The 25,822-nt window shown below is 35.4% G+C and overlaps 1 protein-coding gene across 1 annotated transcript in view; it reads left to right on the forward strand.

The window, feature by feature from the left end:
* AK9 (adenylate kinase 9) overlaps positions 1-25,822 on the forward strand; it is a 117,233-nt gene that overhangs the window by 45,515 nt on the left and 45,896 nt on the right. Inside the window, 11 exon segments of the mRNA XM_074310124.1 lie at positions 2,080-2,089; positions 2,091-2,237; positions 2,390-2,504; positions 5,537-5,604; positions 9,021-9,260; positions 13,513-13,572; positions 16,290-16,493; positions 17,669-17,793; positions 19,320-19,532; positions 22,164-22,421; positions 23,368-23,492. Of these exon segments, the coding sequence (XP_074166225.1) occupies positions 2,080-2,089; positions 2,091-2,237; positions 2,390-2,504; positions 5,537-5,604; positions 9,021-9,260; positions 13,513-13,572; positions 16,290-16,493; positions 17,669-17,793; positions 19,320-19,532; positions 22,164-22,421; positions 23,368-23,492 (1,565 nt within the window).

Consider the following 25,822-nt stretch of genomic DNA (forward strand, 5'->3'; position numbering starts at 1 on the left):
TGTTAGCTTGTACCCTCTTAAGAAATCTGATGTCATCTACAACGCTATGTTAGGAGAAGCTAACTTGTAGCATTCTAAGGTTATATTCAATTTAACCAAGTAAACATTTATTAAGTACATAGTATGTGCGGATCCCATAAAGAACTTACATTTGATTGGAGAGGATACAATATTTATGCAGATAAATAAGGACAAAGTAATTTGGAGTACAGTGTTTTATCAGAATAATTTCTTTAATTTTTTTAGAATTATTTGAGAGTACATTTCTCAATTCCACACTACCCTTTCCCCTCCTGCCCTTGGCTTCCCCTTCCTTGTATCCAATTTACAGTCACTTTTGGTGGTTTTAAAGTTTCTTTGGAGTTTCTAGGAAATGAACTTTTTGCAGTTCAGGGGGACCCCAGAATATTGGTATTCTGAAACAGTGACACAGTCCCACAGGTGTCCCAAAAGAATTTATAAACTTAGATAATCTGCAAGTCAAGAGGCAGATTTTTATTATAATTGTAATGCTAATTAAAGTGAGCTAAATTCCAAGAGAGAAAGATAACAAAGAGCAGGGGACAAACAGGTAAATTTATAGGGATTTGGAGAGTACAGAACAAAGAACAGAGCAGGGTAAATGACCTAATGAGACTGGGATTCCCATGATTAGTGAGAAAATTGCTAATGGGGACTAACAATAACCCCCTTTCTTCTTTCATGAAATTAAGAAGCACTCATTGTTTGAGCCCAGGAGTGAGATAGCAGCCCAGACTTTTGGATAGCAAACCAGATATCCCTCAAGGATAGTTTAGTGGAATAAAAATATCAGTGCCAATTCTCTTTCTCTCACACACATTCTCCAAGGTTGTGCTACATTACTCCCAATAGTTATATTCCTAAAGAGACTACATCATTCCCAAGGGCAGTAGCCTGAGGATTACTATTCCAACATCTCTAAAAACTGTACCCCCACATCAAACTGAGGCAGGGAAAATGAATCTTCCCAATAAGCCCCATCAGTTTTCTGTCACATGGCCTAATTTTTAGAAGCCTTCTTGCCTTGAATTACTTCATTATTGATAGAGCATGAACATGAAATTATTTTCTGCTCCTAGTGATAAAGAGCTATCCACTGGCTCTCCTTTAACCAGTTGTTTGTCACATAGAGGTAAACAAGGGACCAAGTTTGAGGGTCCATCAGAGTAGCAATGAAATAGAGTGTACCTTTCTTTATACAGTTGTCTTTTAAAAATAATAATGACTCACATTTTAGTAGCAGTTTAAGGTTTACAAAAAACTTTGCATATATTATCTTTTTACAAACTCCCACTGAATAAGGCATTCACACTGTATAAGTTTAAAGCCTCAATTTCTAATAAAAAATTTAACTGGATTTCAGAACTCTGATATAAAAAACAGATAAGGAAGGCAGCTAAGCTATCAAACTACTTAGTCAGGTGGCAAGCCTTTAGGAAACTGATATTTTAAAAAAAGGAAAATTTGTAGGTCTCTTTCACCTATTTTATCTCACTTTCTTTCTTCTTCCTCCTTTTTACTTCTTCACTTCCCCATCCCCATGCTATACAAAATCCCCAGACTATATGTTTTGGTTTTGGCATTTGCTGTTGTTACAGAATTAAGCTTTATGTTTCCTATTCTTTATTTACAAAACAGGGAGGCTGAATGCATGTATAGTCTGAGGACTTCTCCATTGAATTCATGTATAGTCCTCAATTTATTTCCCTTCTCCTTCCCCGATGGTGCACAGTGCTCCCAACACCCAATAGGTCCTGTACACTTTATTTAAATCAGATGTTCTTATTCTGTGGTTCAAGAATTTGGTTTGAAAAAAAAATCTTTTATAAATATATTTCCACATAACTCCTTGCATTTTTATTTAATTCACTTAAAACATTACTTTGAGAAGGGCTTCACACCAGACTGCTGTGACATACACACACACACACACACACACACACACACACAAAGTGAAAAAAGCTCTAGAGCCTCAAAGATAGTACAATGGTGACATTCCATGTTTATTTCTCCTATCTCAAGTCATGATTGTAATACAAATTTATAACTTTGCTGCAGCTTGCTGAGGAAAAACCAAAATAGATTTCCTGGTGCGCCGAAGAATGGAGGTTGGGTGATGGATAATGTTCCTTTGATCCGAGAGTTCTGGACGGCCATAAGCAATAAAGGAATTCTTCCTGATACCATCGTTGTATTAGGAGATTTAGAAAGTCAAGGTTGGTAAATATTCATTTCAAAATGAAAATTAAAATTCCCCATTGTACATCACTATTGTGTGATAATAGTTTTTGACATTCATTTTTAAATTTAAATTTTTTTGTTCCATTTTAAATTCCAATGTAAAATTATTTTTTAAATTATATTACAGGAAATTTTTTACTTAATAGGCTGTTTCTAGAGAACAAAGAGGATATTATTGCTAAAGTACTAGAAAGGAAAAAAAAAGAAGCAGAAGAAGTTAGTTTACTTGAACGATCTGAAAGGTAAACTCTGTTTGGTATAATGCATTAATAAGCCTATTTAATATTTAGAGAAATATTGAATAAACATTTAATAATGTATTATAACTGTTCAGTTGATGTTGCTAATTCCCATTGGTGAGATTTTTATAATACAAAATACCTTTGACTAATTAACAGAAATCCTAATTAATTTTTTTAAACTGTAACTTTTCTAAGTACTTTTCATATCTTTAAGGTAGAAATTGTGGCTATATTATCAGTTAGCATCACAGTTATTTCTTTCACTCAACAATCAACCCTCAAGAAATTCTTAGTAGGAGAAACAGTAAATTGGATTTTTTAAACTACTTTAACTATCCCTAAAATAACATTGCAAACCAAAATCTACAATTTAGAAAAACAAAAAGTAGAAAGAAATGATTCATATATATTATGTATAATATGTATTATATATATGTATGTATGTGTATATGTGTATAATATGAATATATGTATATGTGTAGGTATATATATGTATATTATGAATACACATATATCTTCTGATGGTTCATCTTAACATGAAAATTACCCTAGATTCTCAAAAGTTATGCATGCTGATTGAAAGCTATGAAATGTCCTATCAACTTTAACTTTGGTCTCTAGTATTATTATGAGTTACTTAGACAATGAAGATCTGATGATTAATGATAGCCTATTTGTCTAGTAGCCCTTTTGGGCGAGAGCCCAAGTCCCAGCCATTGACATTGTCCCATGAGGTAAGATGCCTGAAAGGGTTCTAAGGTGTTTATTTACCTTAAAATCCCATTTTTTTTTCATTTGGGGAGCAGTATTACACCTATTACAGGATGGTGTTATATGAGTCTTAAGGACTATAGAGGATCTGGAAGGAAAATAAGACTTTGGAGAGGAAAAGGGAAATCAACAGTTACAAAAATAGAAACAATTATTTTATAGGGTTTCCTAGGTAGATATAGATACATAATGACAGAATAATCCATTGGTTCAATCGACAACATTGAGGAGACATCAGATAATTAATATTTTAGCTCATACTATAATCATTCAGTTTCTGGCAAAGTTTAGTTTTATCTAATGATGAGAAACAAAGTTCTGTCTGTAGTCTAATAATATGAGTCGAAATCAAGAAATCAATGTTCAACATGTTGGCAAGCTAGAAGGTGTCATTCTGCATACTCTCTGCCTCTAATTCCTCTGCAGTTACCTTCCACCCTTACCATGCTAGAAAGAAAGGTGCAGGGGACAGCTAGATGGTGAAGTAGATAGAGCACTGGTTCTGAAGTAAGAGAGACCTGAGTTCAAATGCAGCCTCAGACACTTAACATTTACTAGCTGTCTGACCCTGGGCAAGTCACTTAACCCCAATTGCCTGGGGGAAAAAAAAAAGACAAAAAAGGTGCATAGGCCCTAAATGTTTAACAACCAGCTCTTCCCCTCCAAAGTGTGTCCAACACTTTTAAATTTAATTTGCTAACATTTTCTCCATCACTTTCTTAAATCTGGCAATCAACAAAATAAACCAAGCCCTAATTTTTAATATATGCCAATTTCCAAGGAATACACACTCACATCGAAAATCTATCATCTCTTGAGAATCATTTTGAATTATTTCTACTTCACTACCCCTGTCTGTGGTGCAAAAATACAGAGCCTCTCCCAGATTTCTGTGGATTTTAAATCCAGTTTGATCCAGAAAGGAAGAAAGCATTTCAGGGAAAATCAGAGGAAAACACTCTCACTCTCCTCAAAGTCCTTAACTATTATACAAAACTCATAACACGCATGGATTAGGCTATTGTTCCAATGTTAGGCTTCAGAAGATTAGATTAACACTGATTATGGGGGCAAAAACACATCCACATCCACAACTTGGAAAGATGACTTGATATTTCATATTTTCATGGCTGCAAAATACCATAGGATGCTATCATTAACACAGGAATAAGGTAATTGTTTCCCCAAGGCCTATAGGCTCAAACCATCCTTATCTTGCGATGGGGCTGAGGTGAGGAAGAGAAAATAGAGCAAAGATGAAGCTACTTTCCATTGGAAGATCGATCTTGAGCTACTCCTTATGTGTTGGTGTGCCCACCAACAATCTATCTTCCAACAAGATTTGGTTTCTTCCATTAGTGCCATTTGTGCTGTCCTTTTCATCAATTTTTCTGTGCTATATCACATTCATATAGCGTAATTTTTTTACCCATTCCCTAGCTGATTGATATCACCTTAATTTCTACTTTTGTGCCACTCCAAAGAAGAGCTGCTATAAATGTTTTTGTTCTCCCAGATCCTTTTCTTCTTTCTTTAATTTGTCCTAGATATACATTGTAGAGGTCATGCTGAGCCAATAAATATGCACACTTTCATAACTTTGGGGAAACAGTTCTGAACGATGTTCCAGAATGAGTGGACTCCATGCTATAGGCTGCTTGTATGCTCTCATTCCCCGTGAGCTCTATGGTGAGCCCAGGATCATGGCTTTCTCCACTTAGAAGATGAACTCACAAAATAAGATTGGAAGAGAAAATAGGGAAGAGAGAAACTGTGGATTATATCTCCCAATCCCTGAGCCAGTGTTGCAGAACAAGGCTCACCTTACACCTTTTCTCTCTCTTTGCTCCCCAAGTAATCCAGCTGAGACTCTCCCTCATTCTGTAAGGAAAATCTGCCCAGCCACAGCTGTGCTCCCTATTCCAAAGTGATCCCTCTACGGTTGGTCACATTATGGATTCATAGATGTAGGGTAAATGTTCACACTCTGTGCATATCGTTTAAATTCCAAAAGTTTCTTTAGAGCTTAAAGTGATGATACTCCTTCCAATAGAACAAAAAATTTACTGGTTCCATTATAGGACAAAATTAAATGCTGAAGTTAAAATAATCTTGGGTACAAGCCACATAAAGGAATAAATAATAAAGAAAGAGATAGCAAGTATTATCAGGCTGGGGAGGGTCTCAGATTTTCTCAAAATGCAGAAGTTTGAAATCATGAAAATGCAAAGATGTTCATTTTGGAAAAATTCTCATTTCAGAAGATCAGATGAACCAACAGTTACATTTGAAGATGAAAATAGGAAAAGAGAAAGTGAGAAAATTGAAGGCAAGTAGACTTATTTAAGATAATATGATTTTGTATTGTCATTTCAAATAATTCAAAAGAAATAAGAGGGACCTGTGATTAGTATCCACCTGTGTGGTTCATATTGCCTTTATACTTGTTACCTAAAGACAATTCATACATTGTATCCAGGGAAGTTTGAATCCTGGCTCTTATGCTTAGTGTTTATGTGATCCTGTAAAAAATCCCTTCACCTCTCTGACTGTAAACTTCTTTATTAATAAAATAGGGCTGATATTATTTGCATCGGGAAGATGCTTTTAGGTAAGGAAATAATGTGTATGCAGTGTTTTACAAACATGATCTATGATTCTTTTCTCAATATAAATAGTAGGACTTTTGGAGTAAAGACAGAGTAAAACAAATTTGATCAGGTCATAAACTAAAGTGAAAGTGAGAACAAGCTATACTCTGCCAGAAATCTTCAAAGATTTAAAAGATCTCTTTTGTCATCATTGGTTATGGAATCCATAGGTCATGTGCCTTAAATAACACTAATAATGATAACTAGAATTTTTCTATCAACTACTTTATATCAGGAACTGTATTAATTAAGTACTTAATAAAAATTATCTCTATTGATCCTCCTACATCCTAGGAGAAAGTGGCTAGTGTGAACCCCATTTTATAGATGAATAAACTGAGATAGATGAATAAACTGAGGTAAATGAAAAGGAGTTGTACTGTATGACCCTTAAAGTCCTTTCTAGCTTTAAATCTATAATCTTATGGGGTTTTATTTTATCTTGTTTTCTTTTTTTTAATGGAGTCTTCCTATCTTATCCAGGCTGGAAGCAAACTGGTCACTCACAACTCCAATTGCTAATGGGCAAGAAAGCTTTGATTTTCTCCATTCATCTCTCCTTAGGTAGCCTAATGGTCCTTCTCTCAGAAACTCACCTTATAGGTATCAGACTTCTTGGGGACACTGGGATCTCAGAACTTTTGAACACAAGCTCAGACTTCTCGTTAGCAAGAATTACAACCATGGATCACCATCCCAGCTGGATTTTGTAATGTTAGAGTCAATTTTCAGTCATTTGATATCAGATAAACTAGCAAATCAGTTCTTTTATTCAAAGGGAGCCTGCCACCCAAGCTGAGAGTTAAATTTAAGATCCCCTTCCAATACCGAGCCACTTGAGAAGTCAAATTCTTTTAGACAAAAATACTTTATTACCTTCTTTATGTGGTGAGCTCAAATGGAGAAGGTAATAGCATACCATTAAGATTGGATTGACAGATTGCTTGCTATCTTGGGGAGGTTTTGTAAAAGTAAGTGTTGAAAACTATCTTTATATTTATTTGGAAAAATAAATTACTATAATGAAAAAGTAAAAGAAAAAAACAAAAAAAGATGAGATTGGATTTGCATTAATCTGAAATGAAATATTGCCCATCTTTGTACTGGAGTTAGGGAAAGGGATCTATTGAATAGAGCAGACAAAATTTTAAAAACTAGCTATCTCCCACAACAAGACCAACTCTCCATTACCAACTCATAATTCCACGCACTTATGGAATGAAAAGGAGACTTGGGTACTATTCATTAGATCTCACTTAGCTACTTGTTGGCCAATAACCTTAAACAAGCCACTGAAATTCTCTGCTCTCTTGATGTTTAAAATAGATTAAATAATATCTATGGATCTTTTCAGCTCTAAAGTCTATGAACTCATGAACAGTGTCTGTATATGTATCACATGTTAACCTCTGCCACTGTCATATCTTTGATAATGAAAAACTGCAAGGAGATAAAATCTAACTAATGCTTTATAACAAAGCATTTAGCAAAAATCTAAATAAAAGCAAATATTTAAAATTTTTGTTGTATATCCTCAGAAAATTATTGTAGTTGCTGTTTTTTGTTACCATTCACAATACTATGTGAAATTTAGCAGAAATCTAGGAAGGAAAGCAAAAGAGGAAAATCCATTAGGTGGTGTCTTCTGAAAAGTTTCACGTTGGAGGACAAGTAGAGATTACACTAGATGGCTATTAGTGGCAGCTGGTGGTACAGTAGATAGAACACTGGGCCTGGAGTCAGGAAGACTAAATCAAATTTGGCCTTAGATAGTTCCTAGCTATGTGATCCCAGACAAGTCATTTAATCTTGGTTTCAAATTTCCTCAGCTATAAAAGGAAGATAATTATTAGCATTTTTTTCACAGGGTTCTTGTGAGGATCAAACGAGGTAATATTTATAAAATACCTGGCACATAGAAGGTGATTTATAGATCATGTTATCCTCTCTTTTCTTTCCCTTCCCTACTCTGAGATCCTTAGCTCTGAGGTCAACCCTAATTTCTATATACCTTACTGTAATTTTTCATGCTTTTATTTTGCAAAAGGTACAAATCCAAAATAAGTTTTATTTAATTATTTTTGACATATTTTTCATCCAGCAATATCTACTATTTTCCATTCACTGTCATCATTGCCAGGGTGTTACAAAAGCAAAGCTGAAATATTTCCTGCCTTCAAGTTCATGTTCTATATAACCCCACTTCTTAAACTGGTTTGCAACTCCATATGGGGTCTCATAACTGAATGTAAGAATTGTGAAATGATGATTGGTTATCAGTAAATGTGTGATTTGTATACCTATTTTATATGCCTATATAACCAGGGTCATGTAAATATTTCTAAGGCAAAAAGAGGTAGCAAGTGGAAAAGTTTAATAACTGTTCTAAAAGAAGGAGGAAAGAGGGGAAATATCATGTACATATATAATATATGTATATACATATTCATATGTATATATGTGTATGTTGCATGTATATACACACTGCACATGCATGTATGTGTGTACATGCTGGCATGCCTTGTATCTAGTGTGTATGTACACACATACACATATGCATTGTACATATAATATGTGCACATGTTCACACACATGTACCTGTATGTATATAGCATGTGTGCCTATGTATACACATGTGCATGCATGTATAATATGCCCATGTGTATATACCTATATATGCATTGTGTGTGATCTATGCACTATGGAAATTTAAGATTCTATAATTTGGCCCAAGGTCTTTGTTTTAAATTTCAAAATCCAAAGTCATTTTCTCCTAATGCACCCCAATGCCTATTACTTATTTTCATCAGAGAACAGTCCCATATCACTTAATGAAATGACTTGCTCAGAACCCTCAAGTTAATGTAAATTAAAGGAAGAACTTGAATAAAGTCATGTTGCCACTATAACTTCCACCATCTTTCATGAAATCTACACACAAATAAAATAAAAAGGAAAATTTTAAGGAAAATGACTAATTCCAGAATCCTTTTCCCACAAATTCAGAAGTGGATTAATTTGAACAACACCAGAAGTTACTCGAGTATAACCCTCTCCCCTCCTTTTTTCTTTCCTCTAAATAATCTTAAACTAGGATTTATACCGGAGGAGCCTGAGCCTGAGCCTGAGCGTGAGCCTGAGTCTGAGCCTGGGGCTGAGCCTGGGCCTGATCAGGAGCCTGAGGCGGAGCCAGAGCCCGAGGCGACCGAAATGGAAGCTGAAGCAAACGAGTCGCCCGAGCCAACGGTGGAATCAGAGCAACCAGGAATGGAAGGGGAAGAATTTGAAACTGCAGCAGAACATGAGGCTGAGGCTGAGGCCGAAGCCGAATTAGGTTAGATTATGCTTTCGTTACCTATACCCACATTTTATCCAATTCTTTCCAATCCGATTCTATTAAACTAGTCTTATTGTTGGATCCCATATGAGCCAGGGATAGCAATACACAACTAATCTGTCTTTCCTCTGAGTCCTTATGAAGAGGATTTTCCCAGAGTTGTCCTGGATACTGAAAGGGGAAGAGAGGTGGGGGGACACAGCCAAAAGATAATCACTTTTAAAGAAATCATTAAGATAAATTATCATTCTGTTTGCTTCATTTGTTTGGTTCCCTTTTGGCAACTGCTACATGTTTAGAGAAAAAAAAACCTTAGAGGTTAGTGGTCAGTGTGTCCGCATGTAGTTTGCCATTTCCTTCTCCATTTTATTTTATAGATAAAAAACTGAGGGAAATAGGAGTAAGTGACTTACCTAGAGTCACACAGCACGTAGATGTTTGAATTCAAATTTTAATTCAAAGCCCATTGCTCTATCTTCTGCATCACCTAGTGATCTCCTTGAAGCATTGCTGCATGTAACCTTAAAAGTTTGCATGCTAAAAGTTTCATAGGTTTTGTTTTGGGGTTTTTTTTTTTGTAACTTCTGAAAAATCTCTACTCTTCCATTATAATATAGCAGTGGCTTCTCAGGGAATTTATTAGAATACAAACTGTGTAGACTACCCATCCTGAGATAACTATCATCTCCTAATGATTGAAGTATGTGAAAAGCATGATTCCTAGTTTGAAAGAATTCAAACAGATTCTCTTAAAGTCACAAAATAATTTACTTATTCCATAGTTGACAAGCTAGTCTCTAAAGGGAGTCTAGTAAATTAGAAATAGTTTGGGGAGAGTTTTATATCCTGAAAATTTGGGGCTTAGCAGGCTAACAGCCTACAAGGCTGTATAAATTATAAAAGAGACATAAAGAGGAACCAGGATGTCTTTTCATCTAGGTTAGGAGACAGGATGTCTTTTATCAAAGTCAGTCAGATAGAATGGAGTTTTTTGCAGAAGACAAAAAAGGAAAAAGAGATAATAGGGTTTTTGTTTTGCTCCACATTTCTTAGCTAGATATGCAGTTTTGAGTAGACTCTTGTCGTCATCTCCTCCCTTTTTCCTCTCCTTCGTAGAAAGGAAATTCTGAAAATGAGGAGTGGGCATTCATTGATTGATATCACTGACCATCAATCATCTGGCTTCAAAATGAGAACTAGTCCATGATTGGTTTCTCTTGGACAATAGGCAGATATTTCAAAGGAAGGCTACTGAAGGTCTTGAAAATGTGCCAGTCAAATTGCCTGAAAAAAACACTCCTGAGGGGGACAGCTAGTTGGCACAATGGGTAGTACACTGACCCTGGAGTTAGGAGGACCCGAGTCTCAAATACTTGCTAGCTATGTCACCCTGGGTAAGTCACTTAACCCCAATTACCTCAAAAGGAAAAGTTAAATAAAAATCCAAGTGCCAAAAAAATTGATTTTGACAGATATGAGCTCATAGATGTTTCCTAGATAATTAACGCTTTTAAATTTTCAAGAATTTCTCAAGAGTCAGACTGAGAACAAATGTGAAAGCAGAGTCTTTTCTTGATGTCAGCAAGAACAATTCAGCCTCCTTTTATGTCACTGTTAAAACCCATCCTGTAATTCTTTCATGGATAGTGATGCTTTTATGAGTATGGAGAAGGCTTGTTGAGAAACATGCTCATCATCTGGAAGCAACTTCCAAGGGAACCTTTATAGGATTTGCCCTTCTTGAATTTATTACTCATCCAAGATCCAGCTAGCTATAACTCATCCCCAACAACTATTCACATCTTTCCATGAATACACCCAAATATACAGGAGTTGTGCTTTTTACCTTTTGGTGTCGTGGAGCTAATGCTTGCTATATTTATTCACTTGGAAAATACTTGTTGCTAAGCATCCAGAATGAGCAAAAGAACCTGATCACCTCTCTTACCCTTGGAATTAACCCCACAGACTTATAGCAAAACATGACATTGGCCGGTATGTACATTCTGTGATCTTAACAGACTCAGTGAGTTCTTGGCTTACAACCCCTACCAGTGATAAAAGTTTGGTATAACTTTGCCTATAGTTTGTGGACTCTATTATCCCTTAGTTTGTGATTGATATGATTCGGAACATGGCTCCACTACAGTGTTTATTGATTCAACTCTTGAAGATTTCATCATGGCCGGCATAGGTCAGCAGAGGCCTCCATCTGGGCAGCAAACAAGTTCTTAGCGGATTCTCTTGTTGCAAGAAGTTCTGGAGAACCACAGTCCACAAGCAAGCTGCAGACTGATGGGTTCTACCCATTTTAGGTCAGTGAGGGAAATAAAGCGACAGATCATCAGCTTGGCCAGAGAACATAGCCAGGACCCAAGCCAGAATTCAGGAGTGAAGAACTAAGAAGAGTCACCAAAGCTGAATAAGAATAATCAGATTACAAGACAAAAGACCAAGCAGAGGTCAGAGAAAAGCAACTTGCTACAAACGTTTATCTATCTATTAGTCACATATATTGCTAAGCACATAAAGTCAGTCAAACCTTTAGGGACCTTGAAATTATTCTTTCATGTACATTTTGTTGGGGTCTGATTTTTTTTCAATTACATATATATATATATATATATATATATATATATATATATATATATATATATATATATATATATATAATATATATGTATATACATATATATATATAAAGCATCTGTGCAAACTGATCTTGGGAATTTTAAGAAAGTGGATTTTAACTGATGTCGATGTCATCAGTTTTTCAACTCAGCTTGAATAAATAAATGAAGAAAAAAGAGGGCATTGCCCTACTGTAGAACTAAATTTAATAAAAATTGGTTCTTTTTTCTGGGAAATTTATTACTAGGAATAGAAAGTCATAATCATAGCATTTTCATTTCACAGACTTCTTGGGAGGATCAAATGACAAAATATACATAAAGTGTTTTGTAAATCATAAAGCATCATATTATTACTGGATATTATTATTACACCATGCTCTCACAACATTTGCACAAAAGTGGTTATCATAACAATCATCATAGCATCTGTTTCCCTAAAGTAAAATAAACTCAGATGCCCAGAATCTGAATGAAATTAGATGGGGATCTAAATATACTCTGAGAAATACAGATACATTCTATTGTTTAAAATATTGTTTCTTTTTATTGTGACAAATACATTTTTCCATCAAGCTTTCATCAATTATTCTACTCAAAAGTACTATATCTCACTTAGAATTCATACAGCATTTTTTTCAATTCAATAGACTTTTGTTAAGTATCTATTTTGTGTGAAACACTATACTAGATGCAGAGTATTAAAAAAAAATTGACAGCCCCTGACCTCAAAGAGATTATATTCTAGTTAATAAACATTTATTAAGCACCTACCATGTCTTTTTATACCTTATTCCTCTTATATATTAGGTGGTATAGTGGACTTAGTGCCAGCCCTGAAATTAAGAAGCCCTGAGTCCAATCTGGCCTCAGATACGTATTGCTGTATGACTCTTGGACAGGTCATTTTATCCTGTTTGCCTCAACTTACTCATCTGTAAAATGAGCTGAAGAAGGAAATGGCAAACCATTCCATTATGTTTGGCAAGAAATCTCCAAATTTTTGGAAAAGAAAACTTTGGCAAGAAAAATTGGACGCAACTGAAAATGAATAAACAACAGAAAAACAGCACTATGCTAGGACCAGTTCTCTTTTTGTGTTTAGATAATGAGCATCGTTTGTTGCTCTATCAAATTCCTGCATCCTGTTAAACAGGCTAAGAAACTGTCATCAAAATGGCACTATTCATTGAAGCTACGTGGATGTGGGCTCCTTCTATGAGTTTTAAAATGAGAAAAGACTCAAATCAGTTCCTTCCATCCTTCCTATACTTGGCACCAAAAAAATCCTCTCCAAATGGATGATTATGTGGTAAGCCAGCATCTGCTGAAGAGAGGGGAAGAGGTGAAAACCCAAGAACAGGACTTAAATAAATGAGATTTATTATAAAATCCCACAATCGATAAATGGACTAAGGACATGAACAGGCAGTCTTCAAAGGAAGAAATCCAAACAGGGCTAGAACAATTACTAACATAATCATTCCTTCTGAACTGGACAGGGAGAAGACAGCAGCCAGCAGTCATGCTATACTTTTCAATAATGGTTATGAAACAATTCATTAAGATTGCTATTATTTATTGAAATATAAAGCATTAACAAATGTTTTCTTTAACAGCTGCTGCTCCTGATTTAAAAGAATCCTTGATAGTACAAGAAGAGATTGATCCATTACGAGGTTAGATCAAATGTCACACTATATTCTTTTTTCTTACAAAGAAGCATAGGTTATTATTAGATATTAGATTATTACCTGTCTTTTAGTTTATTTCTCTAATATCATATGATGCATCATTTTTAGAACTGTCTCCTCTATACATATGCACACCCACAAAAGTGTTTTGAAAACAAATTGTGTATATTTCATTTCCGTAAAAATGTTTTATTTATTTTGCCCTCCTACTCCCAATTTTGCTAACTGGAAAAAAATCTCAATATTTTAAAAACTATATTTATATACAAAAGAATAAATTATTAATATAAACATGAATCTTCCCAGGAAATTCTGCCTGGGGACAAGCTATTATGAAGTAACAGCAATGCATACATAGTGTAACATGGCTCTAATTTTTTTTTCTACTAACAAACTCTAAGACTTAACTTTTCCTGTAGCTCCATTGTAGGTTTCTTAATGCATTCTTCCTCTTGGAAGCCAGAATTTCTGCCACACAGTTTTATCTACAGGAAAGGACATAAGTTTTCTCAAACTTTATCTTTTGCCCTGCTTTTTAGAAATCACCCACACAACCTGATGTCACCATTACCATCATCTTTGGTTTTTATCTTTTATGGTTGTGGAGGTGATGGTTGGGAGAAGGGAGTGAGGTTGAAAACAGTAGACAAAAGAGAAACTCCTAAATCTTAGTAGTTAAACCTGGTTATATATGAAAACATTTCAGAAACTGGGCATTGCTCATTCTTATTTTCCTCTCTCTTATTTTCAGCCAACCCTTCTTTCCTTATCCCTACCTTGGAGTCAACTTATTCCATCCTGTCTGAATTGGATGCCATAGCAAATTCTAGGTTTCTGGCTGGTGTAGATCCGATTTGGAAAGGCTCCTAGAAACCACAATTGTTTCTGTTCTGGCCAGAAACCCAGAGGGTCTCTCCTTGCCAGATTGATTCAAGCTAGACCATCTTTTTGCCTCAATTCTTGCCTATTCTTTAGTCATTGAATGGCTGTTGCTTCAGACAAACTGAGATCTTAGAAAGACCTTAGCCTAAAAACGCCAAGGTCTCCTACTACATCTGGGGCCATTGCTAGTCATTCTGACCCATGTCTTGACACTGGACGCTAAATGACGCTGGAGAAAAGAGGGGGCTTGATGACTTTGTGCAGCCTTCCTCACTTAAATCCAATTCACTTGCAAGTCAAGCCATCACCTTCCTGATGTGACTGGTCCTCTTCAAGAATAAAGGATGAACAACAACTTTTACTAAGTTCAGATTAGGAGCTGCTGCCAGATCTGTTCCAAGCAAAGCATTTCCTTCTTTTTCCATCTTCTCCCATTTTACTCCCATTTCACACACTTTATGACCTAGCTACATTGGTCTGTTCACTGTTCCTAATTAACAACACTCCATCTCTTGCCTCCAGGGTTTTACATAGAAAAAAAATCCAGTGGACCCATTCCTGGAATGTTCTCCTTCCTTACATCTGCTTCTTAACTTTCCTAGTTTCTTTCAAGACTTAGTTCAACCTACTGGGAGATTATTCTTGCTAATACCTTCACTCTGAAATTACCTTCCATAAATTCTGCTTGCATCTTTTCCTTAAATAGTTATTTACAGGTTGTATCCCCTTTTAGAATGTATTCTTAAAGGCAAGGACAGTTGTGGGGAGTTATTGTTGTTTGCTTTTTCCCCCTTTGCACACTCATTGCTTAGCACAATTATTTGGTACATTGTAAATTGTTAATAAATGTCTACTGGCTGATTCACTGAACAATTCTCCAGCCTTTCAAATGAATCCTTTCCTTGAATAACTAACCTACTACTGTCTTCTCACCTTAGGCCTATTGGCAATGGAGTCCACAGAAAATTTTTTTTTGCCTCCAATAAAGATCCTTCATTATCTGACTTCCAAAAATTTCTTGTCAGATTTTTATCCTAGAAGAATATGTATTCATCTCTACCTTCCTGATGTTCTAAACTTTGAGAGTCCTAGAACTTACTTAAAGGAAAACTCTCTGAAGTCTCTCCTATAGCAAACTAAGGATAGGGACATGATGGCTTTGGCCATTCTTCTCATGTCTTCCCAAAGTCTTTTCCTCCAAAAACCTGAAATGAGGTTGGTCTCTTCCACCTGCATTCTCAAAGCTGGAAGCCAGAAGTGCCCAACGCAAGTTCAAACTTGAAGAAAGTGTCAAAGACAAAAAAGGCCGGGGCTCTCTTGCCACCTCATTCAGGGAAAGAAATTCATCTCTTCCAGGGAGGAGAAAGTTCCCATATCAATGGCCTTTGTGACTGGGGTTACAACAATTACCATGTCCAGCAGTCAATCAGCAAGCATTTGTTTATCGATTACTCTGCCAAACTAAGGACAAAATCCTGGGGACACAAAGAAAGGCAAAAATAGTATATCCTTAAAGTAATATACACAAATTAAATGAAAGAGAATCGAATGGGGGAAGGCACTAGTAGCAGAGGGCATTGAGGGGGGAAAAAAGGTGAGATTTGGCCTGAGTCTTGATAAAGCCTGGGAAATTTACAGGTGGAGGTGAAGAGGCAAAGTATTTAGTACTTGGGGGCCAGGCAGGAAATGGAAGAATTAAAAGCAGATCCAATTTGCTGGATCATGGTAGATGTGAGGATTTGAGTTGTCATTATTTACAGAAATGAAATTAATTCTATTAAAGTGTCCAAAAATTTTAGTTTGTCTTTTTTTCCACTCAGGAATATTGCCTGAATATCCAGAAGATGGTTATCCTGAAATCCCAGAAATAGAGCCATTAAAAGAAGAAGTTAAAGGTTTCCCAAGTATTTGGAAAGCCTTAGAGTTATTGGTTGTTGAGTCACCTTTGGTTCAGATCATACATTTAGATATTGGAGGAAAAACTCCAGAGGATCTACTTCAGCAAGTGGTTGATGCTATGGACAGTAAGTATTGTAATGTTATCTAGATAGATAGATAGATAGATAGATATAGATATATTCATATATATGTATATAGAGATATTACAAAAGGAATAATATGTATCCCATGAAATTTTAAGAGTTTTTAAAAAGATTCACATATTCCACAAATGTTTGTCGTGAGCCCTTTTGTCCAAAGGGCAATCTGTTCAATATTGGGACAAGGCAAACTTGCAATCAGATAAGTCTTCTTCTTTCCTGGATCCTACAGTTTATTAAAGGGATAGTTCAATTCAGTAATTTAAGAAGGGCTTACTGTATGCCAGGCCCTGTGTTAACTGCTAGAGATACAAAAAAGAGGCAAAAGACAGTCCCTGCCCTCAAAGAGTTTAGGGGATGATGGGAAGGAAATACCACAAACACAAATAGATAACAAAACAAGCTAAATAGGAAATAATTTATAGAGGGAGAATAATAGAATTAAGTGGGCTTGGGGAAGATTTTCTGTAGGAGATGGGATTTTAGATGGGACTTAAGAAAACTAGGGAAATCTATAATGAATGAAGGAGGGAAAGCATTCCGAGAATAGGGGACTGCCAGAGAGAATGCCGAAGGTCAAGAAATAGAGCACCTTGTTCATGAAACAGTCAGGAGACCTGTGACAATGGATTGAAGAGTACATGTTGGGGAGTGAAATATGACAGAACCAGAAGAAATAGCATCAGGTTATGAAGACAGAAAAAGAGACACCTACGGGACACAATGGATAGAAAGAATCAGGAACAGATGAGCCTCACATGCACTGTGCCATTTGAAGACCTTAGCTTAAAAAGCCAAAGTCTCCCATTTCATCCAGAGTCATCTCCAGTTGTCTTGATCTATATCTGGTCACTGGATCCTGATGGCTCCGGAGGGGAAAGTGAGGCAGGTAACCCTGCACAGCCCTCCCTCACTTAAATCCAATTCACTTGCACGTCCCAACATCCCCTCCCTGATGTCATGGTCCCCTTCAAGAACAAAGAACAAACAACAATAACATTTAACCTATTCCTAACTTAGTTTCTTCATCTGTAAAATGAAAACAATAATAGCACCTACCTCCCAGGATTGTTGTATGTATATTCATGTATATTCTAAAGGAAAAGTTTTTTTTTTACTTTTGAGAAGATTAACTTGTGGCTGTTTCTTCCTATTTCTAGGACCTTTCAAATATATTGGATGGGAAATGACTATGGAAGATTTTGATGAAGAAACAGATGACTTTCAAGCAGAGACAGAAGCTGAGGAAGAGTTAGAAGAAGAGGAAGAAGAAGAAGAAGAATATGTAGGAATAATTTTAAATGACTAATTTTTAATTACTAAAGGAAACTTTGAGATTTGTTCTAGATTCACATGGTTAATGGTGTACTTGGAAATCTGAGAACTGCCCAGTATTACTTATATGAAAGATCTCATTCCTTGAGATAAATTGTTCAAATGGCTAATTCCTTATAGTATGTAGATGCAGAACACTTTGGTCTCCATGTGGAAGGACTAGAGTGGGGAGAGGCTTGAGGCCATTGTAGTTCAGTAGGTAAGAGATGAAGATCTGAGCTAAGTGGAAAGAAAAAATTAGAAATGAGAAATGTTGTCAAGGCAGAAATGGCAAGATTTGGCAACTGTTTGAATATATGAAGTGAAATCAGGGGAATCATTGGGTATAATTCTGAGATAACAAACTAGCCTGGAAAGACTAAAAAAATGGTGGTGCCTTCAGAAATAGAAAAGTTTGAAAAAGAAAGGGACTTGGGGAAAAAGATTATGTGTTTCACTGTGCTTGGCTCAGAGAATACAGACTATAGAATATGCAGAAAGATTTGGATTGATTGTAAGGGAAAACTTCCTAATTATCATAACCACCTCAAAGTTAAATGGACTTTGAGGAGAGAGAGAAAATTTTCTTTTTACTGGAGGTTTTCTGACATAGGACCTGGGACAGAATAGGAGTTGTTATTGTCGAGTTGATCAGTTATAGCTGACTTTTCATCATTGGAGTTTTCTTGGCCAAAATAATGGAATGGTTTGCCATTTCCTTCTCCAGTTCACTTTACAGGTGAGGAAACTGAGGCAAACAGGGTGAAGTGACTTGCCCAGGATCACACAGTTAGTCAGTGTCTGAAGCCAGATAAGGTCTCCCTGATTCTAGGACCAACATTCTATCTACTGAGCCACCTAGCTGTCCTAAGAGTTGGCATTTAATGCTTGTTAACAAATTACTTTGTATGCCTGGATTACACTCCTCTCTCACCTCACCCCACAGAGTCTCTCTTCTTGAATCTCTTCAAGATTCAGCTCAAACACCACCTTTATGAACCCTTTCCTACTCTATCCAATTGCTGGTGCCCTCGCTCCCTAAATACCTTAATTTGGTTTGTATTTATTCTCTTGGTATGGATTCTGCATATAGATCCTGTTTTCTCTCCCATTGGAAATGAAGCCTCTTGACAATAGGGATTTTTTATTATTCAAATTTATATCCCCAGCTCCTGGAACAGTAGCTAGTATGTTGAATGATTCATTGAAGCAGAATAAGGTCTAATTTCTCTTGGACATGATGGCCTTTCAGATACTTGAAGATGGCTCTAGTATTCCCAACCTCAATAGATCTTTTCTGCTCAATGCTAAATAACCCCAGTTCCTTTTATCAATCCCTGAATGGCATATTCTCCAATCACCTCACAATTCTAGTTAAATCTTTTATTTGTCCTTTTGTCTGAGGTGGGTATGAGGAGTTTGGGGTGCACAAGGGGATCCGAGCAATGTTCTCTGGCTGCTTTCAGTGACACTTGGGCTCTCTCCTTTTTTTTCTAGGATGAAGACAGACTTAAAGAGAAAAGAAGACATTTGGGAGATACAAAGAACTTTTGTCCAGTGGCTCTCAAAGAAAACTTTATGCTATTCCCAGGTCCCCCAGAGGATGGAGCTAAATATCGAGAAAAGGTTTACTATTTTTCAAACTTTGAAGCAAGAGATAAGTTTCTGGAGAAATCTGAAGACTTTGTGGCTCATGAAGAACCATTAAAGGTAAATAATAATAATAATAGTAATAAAAGGCAGCGTTTATTTAATGCTTGTTTTTAAAAGTGCTCTAAGTTTGAAAACTGCTTGACATATCTTAACTCATTTTATCCTCAAAACAACTCTGTCTCTCTCTTCCTCCTCCTCCTCCTTTTTCTTTCTTAATCTTCCTCCCTCCTCTCTCCTGTCTCTCCCTCTGATTCTCTCTCTATCCTCTGTTTCTTTCTCCCTCACTATGTATGTCTCTCTTTGTCTCTCTCTGCCTGTCTCTATTTCTCTCTCTCAGTCTCTTTCTCTAAGAGAACATCACTGGATTTGTGATTTTTACTGAATAAGTAAGTAAACTGCCTGTACCAATGCAAGTTGTCAACTTTTCTCCTGCTGCTGGTCTGAGAGTTGCTCATAGAGCACATAAGAAATGAAGAAATTAGACCTGACTCACACAAATTGTACGACAGACATAGTTCTTCTGTCCAGTATACTAGACTATCTACATTTCTCTAGTCCCCAGTCTTCATCTAAATCAAGGGCTTAAGTAAACTGCTTTATTCCAAAAAGAACTCTTGAAACAAGGGTTCTAAATGAATTAGAATTAGAATAACCATCCTTTCAAGTTTTACTTGTGGAATATTTTTAAATGATTCAGTACCTCTGACAAATGATGTCAAATAATGGAAACCTGATTTTAAAAATCATTTTTTAATTCATTTCATAGTCAAACTAGAATATTGTTTTAAAAAAAACCCTGCTTAGTAAGAAGGATCATATATACCATTTTTGTGTGTATGTCTCTGATTCTCTTCGGTCTTTCTCCCTTCCTCTCTTCCCTCCCCCTCTCCTTCTCCCTTTCTCCTCCCTCCCTCTCCTTCTCCCTCTCCCTCTCCATATTAACTGGGACAACTATCCTTGTAAGATGCATTGTTGGGAAGCATCTTTCTCTTTGTATGTGTAGTCCAGTATTTGGAAATAATGTTTCAATTTATCACATGGGTTTAAAAAATTCAAGAATTTTGTTTTGTGTTTCCTTTACAAATCTCTATGTAATGTTTTCAAAAAGACAGAACTGATTTTTTAAAATGTATTTATTGGTGATCTTCTGCCTTTTCTTTTTGAACAGTTTTCTCTGAACTGGCTCAAGTCTCTACAAAACGTTTGGTAAATGTTGTAATAGAGTGTTAGATCTACAATGAATTGCCCATTTTACCATCTTATCTCAAAGAATGAGATCTTCCACTTATGTGATATTAACAGATAAATGCCATCCTGTTTTATCGTTTTTTTACATTTTAATGAAAAAATCTTCCTGAAATGCCTTGCCTTCTTAAACAGCAAACTAAAGACAATTTAATTTTTATGACTTTAAATGAACATTATGAACATTAATCATTGCATTATGTCATTATCTGGTGATGTTTTTAACCTTAACTGGATCCTTAGTCCTGCTCTTTTATAATTTTTTAGTCTACAACCTCTTCTGAGAGCTGCCCATCCTTCTTCTTATTCATGGATCTTCATGTTTCTAAAATAGTTTCATTTTATTGATTTCATATGAGTGAGGACTTTAGGGCTTAATAGTGATTCCAAACCTCTCATGAACATGAATTTCTGTCAGCTCATTTTCCCACCTGTTCAAGAATTACTGGGTTTCTGTACCCCTTCTGAATTCATGGCTATATTTCAAATATTTCAAGTTACTAGAAATATTTTTCAGGCAAGTGTGCCTTATTTCTGAAGCATTTAAAATATGATCCTGGAGTTAATCCATATAAATGTTTGGTGATGAAAAATGATCCTAAATCCTTGATCCTAGAAAAATTCCTGGCATGTCTGCTTTTTAAGGAATTTAAGGATACTCCTTATAGCTAACAACTGATCATACAATAGTTTTATCCTATTTCATTTGTTTTTTTTTTCCTTTAGTGGAGATTGCAAACAGCTGGTCACCATTCTCTGTGTAATGACTCTTCATGCCTTTGAAAACCATTACTAAATTGATAGTCAATCTTCCTATCCTTCCCTCCCTCTATTCCTTCCTTTCTTTTTTCGTTCATTCTGTCCATAAATATTTATTGAGTGCCTATTATAGGCAAAACTCTTAGCTAGATACTATGGGATTTATAAAAACATTTCCCACCTTTAAAAATAATTACAATGCAGGAGGAGAAGTGAGGCAGTCCATAAATAATTGTAAGATCAAACGTGTATTATGTGTCATTAGAGAAATACAAATGGAAAAAGAGAAAAAAGAAACCCCACAAGTAGCATTTGATATTTGGTCTTAAAGGATGGATAAAGATTGAACAGGTAAAGCTCAAATAAAAAGGCATTTTATGAAAAGGGGAAAGTATGAGAAAAGATACAGAAGTATGAAAATATATATTATCTGGAAAATGGCAAAAGATCCTATAGGTTCTTCAGTCAAACTAAGCTCACAGTCATCTTTTCTTATGTACTTTAATTTTTAATATTTTAACTGTTCTATTTTTTTAAGGTCCTCTTAAGACAGAGGTCCAAAGAATTCATTGTCAGCACCCAATATAAAAGAGAAACATTTGTGAAGACATGTTATTAGGAGCATATTATGTTTCAAAATTTTAATATTCTTCCCCCCATCCTTTTCTCTGCATCCTTTGCCAGGCTCCTCCACTAAGAATATGTCTTATAGGTCCCCATGGATCTGGCAAGAGTGTTTGTGGTAGATGGTTAGCTGAAAAATTTGGCATATTCCATATTCAATTTGAAGAATTTCTCCAGGAAAAAATCATGATGAAGACTGAGAGGAGAGTTGGACCTGAATATGATGAAGAAATTGAAGAAGCAGTAGCTGAAAAACAAGAACTGGAAGAAATTGCAGCTCAGGCTAATATCATACTTGACAATGAAAAAAGCAAAGTGGTAATTGTAATATTTAAAGTTTGGAGACAACCAACAAATCTGTGATTTGCAAATAACTGGGTTTGTTTGGTTTAGGTAGAGTAAAAAAGCCCATTAATATCACCTTTATAAAAATTTTTCATATAACCAAAAACTTCATGCCACAAAAAAAATGGTCACCAGTCCATTATCCCCACAGCTTGAGGCAGACACAGTGACCTACCTGGCCAGAGTAGATGTTAAATACTAATGTGAACATAACCAAGTAAAAGTTAATAATAACTTATCCAAAGCAGTATGGGATCACTTCCTTTGCTTTTGTCAAAGAGTACATGCAATATTATTTCAGCCTTTTTGTTCATAGACTATAAGATCTCTGTAAACTACAGAAAACAAAATATCATTATTCAAAGTCCCCCATAATCTATTTCTGCATGTGGTCAACTGCCATTACAAATCATTCTTTTAAAACTATAAGCAATATTATTTTAAATCACCTGTTTTTCATTGATCTCGGGCATATGGTTGTCAGATTTACAGTTTCAATGGTAAAGACAGATGTACAAAGACTTAAAACTGACTTAGAAGGTAGTTAAATCTCACAGATATTTCATTGGGCACATATATTTATAAAGTAATTGAATCATGAGATGAATTACATCAGCCATTTGTGAAAAGAATATAGTCACAACTTTGCAATTGTTAATGTTAGTATTTCATATATTTTGACTATATTGAATTTTGGCACAAAATAAGCCAAAATTTTCAACTTCACAAATGTTAATGTTAGTATTTTCTTTATTTTTACTATATTAGCACAAAAAAAAGCCAAAAATGTCAACTTTTTCCATAATCCTTAGTATGACATTAGTTTGAGAGAAATAAGAGCCTACTTAATCATTTGTATACTTCTTGTTAATGTGTGTTTATTAATATTTTCCCCGCATTTATCTGAGTTCATTTTTAGAATAAAGAATTAGTGTTAACTGATGAGGAAGAAGCTATTAAAGCAAACCTTGTGGAAAACGAATCATTACCATCAGAAATATTGGATGTCTATCTTTCTGAATGGTGGCTTAAAGAACCAATACGGTAATTTTGACTTTAATAATATCCTTTTGTATGTTTTCATTTTATTTCTGGGACAGCTAAGTGCTATAATGAACAGAGTGCAGGGCCTGAAGTCAAAAAGATTCTCCTTCATGAATTCAAATCCAGCTCAGATACACTTGTTCCAACACTGAACAAGTCACTTAAACCCATTTGCCTCAGTTTCCTCATCTGTAAAATGAGCTGCAGAAGGAAATGGAAAACCACTGCAGTATCTTTGTCAAGAAAACTGCTAATGGAGTCATGAAGAGTTAGTCACAACTGAAAAATAAAACAATGCTAATAAAAAATATGGAAACAGGGAACAATCACACAACGTTGCTTCACTTCATTGGTAACTGGGAAAGTTCAAGAGCACTATTCATTATTTAGAATTCAGGCAAGCATGCCATCATAAAATTGACATATAATACTGATTAATTTATCTGAGCAATCAAATTTTGCAATTAATTTCTACAAGCTTTAACAACTAAATATATAAAGGCCTTAATCACATTTGAATTTGAAATTGAAGGAGGAAGGGAGAGAGAAGAAGGGAGGGAAGGAGAAAAGGAGGGAAGGAAAGAGAGAGGAAGGGAGGGAGGGAAAGGGATAGAGGAAGGGAGGGAAGGAAAGGAAGGGAAGGAAAGGGAGGGAGAGAAAGGAAGAGAGAAGGATAGGGAGGGAGAGGGAGAGAGGGAGGGAGAAGAAAAGGGAGGGGAGAGGAGGGAGGAAGGAAAAGGGGAAAGGGGAAAAAAATTATCTGGAGGAGAAAAGTCTTCCTGACTCCAGGCCCAACAGTCTATCCACTGTGCTACCTGTGTCATTAATATTGTTAATTCTTGCTTAATTTAATCTGATGGATTGTTTATTCACCTGTAGAAACCTCTCCAGATTTCTTACATGGTTTCTTTATCCTTCTTCAAAGTAGTCAGCATTTTAGCTGATTCAATTACTTTATTACATTTTTTTGCACTAATGATCTACATTATCTTATATTTTTATTGATTTTTATCTACTTGTATGTGGCTTTTTTTAGACATGTTTCTCCTATTTAGTGTTTTTATTGATTGTTTTCATGAAGATAACGCTCTCCAACATTCTCTTAAGTTATCAAATTTATTGGCATAAAGTTGGGCAAAGTAACTCCTTATTATTTCTCTAATTTCCTCTTCATTGGTGGAAAGATCCCCCTTTTCATTTGTAAGACTATCAATTTGATTTTCCTCTTTCTTTTTTTTGATCAAATTTACCAAAGGTTTATCTATTTTATTGGCTTTTTCATAAAACCAACTCTTGGTTTTATTTATTAATTCAATAGTTTTTTTTACTTTCAATATTATTGATTTCTCCTTTTAATTTTTGTATTTCAAGTTTAATTTTTGGTTGGGGGTTTATAATTTGGTCTTTTTCTAGCCTTTTAAGTTGTAAGCCCAATTCGTTAATCTTCTCTTTCTCTATTTTCTTCAAATAAGCCTCTAAAGATATAAAATTTCCCCTTATTACTGCTTTAGCTGCATCCCAAAGATTTTGGTATGATGTCTCATCATTGTCATTATCTTGGGTGAAATTGTTAATTGTTTCTATAATTTGCTCTTTCACCCAGTCATTCTTTAAGATGAGATTATTCAGTTTCCAATTACTTTTTGGTCTATTTACCCCTAACTTTTTACTGAATGTAGCTTTTATTGCATTGTGATCTGAGAAGAAGGCATTTATTATTTCTGCCTTCCTACATTTAATTTTGAGATCTTTATGTCCTAATATATGGTCTATTTTTGTATAGGATCCATGAACTGCTGAGAAGAAAGTATATTCCTTCCTATTGCCATTCAGTTTTCTCCAAAGGTCTATCATACCTAGTTTTTCTAATGTTCTATTTACTTTTTAAATTTCTTTCTTGTTTGTTTTGTGGTTTGATTCGTCTAAATCTGAGAGTGCAATGTTGAGATCTCCCACTATTATAGTTTTACTGTCTATTTCTTCTTGCAATTCTCTTAACTTTTCCTTTAGAAAGTTAGATGCTATACCACTTGGTGCATATATGTTTAGTATTGATATGGCTTCATTATTTATGCTACCTTTCAGCAGGATATAGTTTCCTTCCTTATCTTTTTTAACGAGATCTACTTCTGCTTTTGCTTGATCTGAGATAAGGATAGCTACCCCTGCTTTTTTGGCTTTACCTGAAGCATAATAGGCTCTGTTCCAACCTTTTACCTTTACTCTGTATGTATCTCCCTGCTTTAAGTGTGTTTCCTGTAGACAACATATTGTAGGGTTCTGCTTTTTGATCCAATCTGCTATCCGTCTCCGTTTGATGGGATCGTTCA

This window comes from Sminthopsis crassicaudata, chromosome 4 (assembly GCF_048593235.1).
Source record: "Sminthopsis crassicaudata isolate SCR6 chromosome 4, ASM4859323v1, whole genome shotgun sequence".
Lineage (NCBI taxonomy): Eukaryota > Metazoa > Chordata > Mammalia > Dasyuromorphia > Dasyuridae > Sminthopsis > Sminthopsis crassicaudata.